Here is a 5,109-nt window from a genome sequence, read left to right as displayed (position 1 = left end):
TTTAGCTTTTTGTTTTTTTTTTTTTCCAGACAGTATTTCTCTGTGGCTTTGGAGGCTGTCCTGGTACTGTCTCTTGTAGACAACGGTCTCAAACTCTCAGAGATCCGACTGCCTCTGCCTCCTGAATGATGAAATCTAAAGTGTGCCCCACCACCACCTGGCTTGATGTAACATCTTTAAAAGCATACATAAGCAAATCAGAGAGAGGTACAAAATTGTAAATTTTACAAAAAGTGCACCAAAATATTTTTTCTTGTAATAATACATAAACAGTTATTCACTAAGATTACAATGATAGTGCACTGTAAATGTAAAATGAAATTATTTTGGCAAATTTTTCATTAGATAACTGACAAATATTTGGAGAGATGCACATATTTAACCAGATTTAAATATTATACATTATAAATATTTACAAAAATATCCCAGTACTCTATTAATATGTACAAGTTTTACAATTAATGTTTGAGTCAAAATAAATAAAATAAATATTTATGTACAAATAAATTTCCATGGTTTTAAACAATTTCTACAAAGACAATATTCATGAAAAGAGCATAGACTGTTCAGAAGCAAAATGATAAGCAACATTACATTTATTTAAAATGCCACAAAGCAGCATAATTACAGCACTGTGGTGCTGATGAATGTTTTAAGAACATTATGTATTGCAAGAGGACAGAGTATATCTATCTGTGTTTCTCCTTATCCTGAATATTGGAGGTGAGATTCACTGTTTGAAACAGCAAGGCCTAAGAGGCCCTTTCTAGAATTCACTGGTACCACTTGTATACACAGGGCCTAACTTTATAAAACTGGTTTTATAGTTTATTCGAATAAATGTAAATAGCTTCTAGGTGCTGTCTCAAGTGGGTCTTACTAAGCCTATGGACCTGATGAAGGCAATACTATGGCAAATTCCCTTCTCCCCAGACTGTACTCCTTTGTATTTAGTAAGCAAAGGAGGGGTTCAGGAGGAGAAAACAAGGGAATACATCAGCACAGAGAAGACAGGTCCCCTTCTGTCTGTCAGGCATGCTCTGGGTTTTAAACGATAACTTAGGATACGAAAGTGACTAAGATGGAGTCTAATTCTGAGCATTCCGCTAAAGGCCATGCCAGTCAGTCAGTCATCTCCACCTTCGTCTGTACTGCTAGAATCTGAGGAGCTGCTGGAGTCCTCCTCTTTGCCATCTTCCATCGTATTCATATTCTGCCCAGATGCCTGGGAGCCACCATCGTGGCCCTGAATAGTCTTTGGGGAATCTGCTCTAGGAGCCAGCAGTCCTTGCATTTTTACAGGCCTGACTTGCAGCTCCTTTGCTGAGTTGGACTCCTGATGCGTTGGTTGACATTTGGGGCTTGGACCTCCAGACTTGGCAAAGTACTTTCGCTTACCACAGGTGGCCCTTGCCTCTTTGTATGCATCATACTCCTCTGGTGACAATCCCTTGAGCCAGAGGTCCATCTTCACCCAGTATTGTTTCTGTAGCTCTTCAGCCTGACGGGCATAACGCTCTTTCTGGCTCTCTGGGACTCGCTGCCATAGTCTGCTAATTTCAACCTGGCGCTTCCTAAGGGGTAGATGGCTCAGCTCCAGACTTGACCACGAATCTTGGTGAAATTTGTGGTACCCATTCATAGGGGGTTTCTTGGGTTCTCCCTGAAATTTCATCACTGCGGGAAATGTTTTGTGAGTTTCCTTTTTTAGAGGGGACTTTACGATTTTCCGGTTTCCTTGTATTTTCTTAGAGACTTTGGTTTGGTGGTTCCTGATCACCACAGATTCCTTAGATTGCTCTGCACCACGGTGATTTTCCCTGAATTTAGTTAGTTTTTCCTTAAATTCTTGTTTCTCCTTCTGGAAGGCCTGAATATATTTCTCCTTGATCTCTTCTGGCAGCTTGTTGTATTTCTCAGCCAGGATTTTGGTCAGCTGTAGGTTGTTGTACTTAGGATACATCTGACAGTACTTGGCCCGCTGCTCCTTGTAAAAGCGCAGATAGGCAGTCAGGGGTCTTTTGGGGAAGTCAGGATGTTTCTTCACTGTCTTACTTTTGCGAGGTTCTTTAGTAAGTTCAGAGGCTTCCAGAACTAATTCTGAGAGTGTGCGGTACTTCCTCAAATTATGAGAAATCTGCATCCACTTTTCTTTGCACATTTTTCCCGAAAAATGGTTAAAAGCCACTTTGTCCCAGTCTAGATCTTCCTGGGTCTTTTTGAACGATCGGGAGTCGTCTGAGGGGATATTATTTTTCATGCATTCCAGTAACTTCAAAATGTCTCTTTCGGACCAGTGATGTTGTTTATCAAACGATGCCATTACTAGCATAGGTTCTGTGCCCAATAATAGTATCTCTGTTTGCAAACACCTCAAAGGTAGCTCAAACTGCTTAGACAAACACACACAACTTAGTAGATAGTTTCTGAATTCCACAGTTTGTGTGAATCTATATTTCTGAGGAGAAATAAAAAAAATGCTAAGCTTCAGTATTGGGATTTGCAAAAGCAAATCAGGTATCACTTGTAACATGTTTCCTACACAGTTAATTTACTATTAACAATGTAAACGGATAATGCATCCTTTTGAAATACAAGGTTTTTTGCCTTACATGTAATATATGCTTCAGCCTCCTTTTCCAAATATGACCAGAGCTTACCTGAAAAACGAGGGAATGAAGTGGGCCATGGTGATATACTGCTTTATTCCCCAGAACCAGGGAGATATGTTTCTGTAAATTCAGGGGCAGCCTGGTGTATATATAAAATTCTAGGACAACCAGGGCTATAAGGTGATGATACTCGTGTGTGTGTGTGTGTGTGTGTGTGTGTGTGGATGTGTGTGTGAAATAAGCACCAGGCAGAAGAAGCTTAAATGCACACACACACACACAGAGAGAGAGAGAGAGAGAGAGAGAGAGAGAGAGAGAGAGAGAGAGAGAGAGAGAGAGAGAGAGAGAGAGAGAGAGAGAGGGAAAATCCTGGTGGGAAATGGGATAAAAAGACAAGAACAGAATGACAAAAAAGAAAAGGACTTCCCCAATGCAGAGCCCCTAAGTGTGGCTGCTCACTGGATAGAGCCAAGATGTTCATCACTTACATGCAAATGAGAGGAAAACAGGAGACAAGACACTGAACTCCCTAGACATCCAACTGTGGCATTCTTATGGTTTGGACATGCATCTATAATAAATGATGGATTTACAAATTTCTCTAGGACTTTGCACTGGAAGTCAGAGTTGAATATCTTCCATTGGTTTCAAAAAAGCTTGTCATGATCACATTTGCACATTTATTTGGCTACTCTTTCTACAGACACACAAGCCTCAGTAAGGATATTGCCTGTCTCATAAGCATTCTTTAAAATATCTGGAACCTAAACTTCCAAACATAGCAACTTCTATGAGGGTTGCTATTCTCACATCAAGATTGTCCTATCTCTGGAATGTGGCTCAACAAATCACTCTGAATATTCTCATAATTTTATCAAAAATGTTCTCTGAACCTTACAACCTTACATAAGCCAAATTGTACGCAATCTGCTGAGCTGTTTGTTGTTTTTTTGTGCACATATGGTTTCAGAGCTAAGTGTTCTGGCTCATCCTTGGGAGAGGCTAATTCTCTCGAAGGATACATCTTGAGAGTAAACTTCCAAATACTTGAGATTAACACTGAGAGTTATTTTTAAGTGTGATAACATAAAAATGATATATCCATCCATCATTTAAAATTTATCTGAAAAGAATACTGATTATAAGACTAGTTGAATCATAGTTCAACTTTTTTAAAATTGAGTCAAAATCAACATTATCAAGCACAGGCTTGCTTCCCATTCAGGATCCTCCTTTCTGAAGCTCCCAAGTAGAACCAAATAAAACTGAGTGGTTTCCATGGACTGAGCTCTTGGATCCCAGTGGCAGAGAGGGAGGAGTGATGAGCAAAGGATTAAGACTGAGCTGGTGAAACACACAGAGACAGCTGACCTGAAGAAGGGGGAGCTCTTGGACCCCAGACTGAGAGGCCAGCATGGGACTGATCCAGATCCCCTAAATTTGGGTGTTAGTGAGGAGGCCTCCGCAATCTATGGAGCCTTGGGCAGTAAGTCAGTATTTATCCCTAGCATACCAATGGACTTTGGGTGCCTATCCCACAATGAGGGATGCTCTCTCAGCCTGGACTCTTGGGGGAGGCCTTAGGCCCTTCCCTGAATGAAATGATGTATTCTGGAGATCCCCCACGGAGGGCCACACCCTCTCTAGGGAAAGGAGTAGTGACTGGGTAGGAGGCTGGGGGGATGGGTAGGCACACAGGGGAGGGGTGAGGGGACCCGAGCTGGGATTGACATGTGAAGCAAGCTTGTTTCTAATTTAAATAAAAAAGCTGAGTGGTTTTAGTTAGCTTTTTGATTATTCTCTTAATGATAGGGAGAGAACAAAACATGTACTAGGTAAGCTATTAATGAGCCGAGACCCTGCCACTAGGAGTTCCTTAAACGTATAATGTTACTAAATGAATGTGTCATAATACACTAATAACATATTGTTTTTTAAATGCTTTAAAAATACCCAAGTGTTGGTGGTGCACACCTATAATTCCAGCACTCAGGAGGCAGAGGCAGGTGAATCTCTCTGAGTTTGAGACCAGCCTGGTCTATAAAGCCAGTTCCAGGACAGCCAAGGCTGTTTCACAGAGAAACCCTGTCACAAAAAAAACAAACCAAACCAAACCCAATCCCCTCCAAAAAAGCTTCAAAATATATTTGAGACTCAAGACTGTAGCTTCTCATACTGTAGAAGGCTTTATATACATACCATGTTTTTGAATTCTATACTGTGCATTAAGTTTATATCCCAAGCAAAAAATAGAATGCCATGATACCTCCAAACATTCAAAATTTAGGTTCACAAGGAACATAAAATAGATGGAAAAATCACATTAATTTTAAAGTTTAAAGTCATGATAGACTAAAACTCTGTAGCTTAAGAGGAATCTGATAATAATGACATCCTGTGTATTAACTATGCCCCATAGAACTATTTGAGAATCTTTGAATTAGAAAAAATATAAAGTCATACACTCAGGGTTTCAATTCATCTCCAAATCCTCTGG

At 40.3% G+C, this 5,109-nt stretch overlaps 1 protein-coding gene across 1 annotated transcript; it reads right to left on the bottom strand.

Moving 5' to 3' along the window:
- Nucleotides 1-822: 822 nt before the first annotated feature.
- On the bottom strand, nucleotides 823-2,323 carry LOC121135864 (upstream-binding factor 1-like protein 1). Its single transcript, XM_040735239.1, has one exon. It carries the CDS (start codon nucleotides 2,321-2,323, stop codon nucleotides 1,127-1,129), a length of 1,197 nt encoding a protein of 398 aa, XP_040591173.1. The 3' UTR covers nucleotides 823-1,126.
- Nucleotides 2,324-5,109: the final 2,786 nt, after the last annotated feature.

This window comes from Mesocricetus auratus, unplaced genomic scaffold (assembly GCF_017639785.1).
Source record: "Mesocricetus auratus isolate SY011 unplaced genomic scaffold, BCM_Maur_2.0 Super-Scaffold_100044, whole genome shotgun sequence".
In the NCBI taxonomy this organism is placed as follows: Eukaryota; Metazoa; Chordata; class Mammalia; order Rodentia; family Cricetidae; genus Mesocricetus; species Mesocricetus auratus.
Note: the sequence above shows the minus strand (reverse complement) of the source record. Positions and strands in the feature narration are given on the sequence as shown.

Excerpts from the sequence above, each read along its gene's own strand:
- LOC121135864 (XM_040735239.1), bottom strand. The coding sequence starts at position 2,323 with ATGGCATCGTTTGATAAACAACATCACTGGTCCGAAAGAGACATTTTG.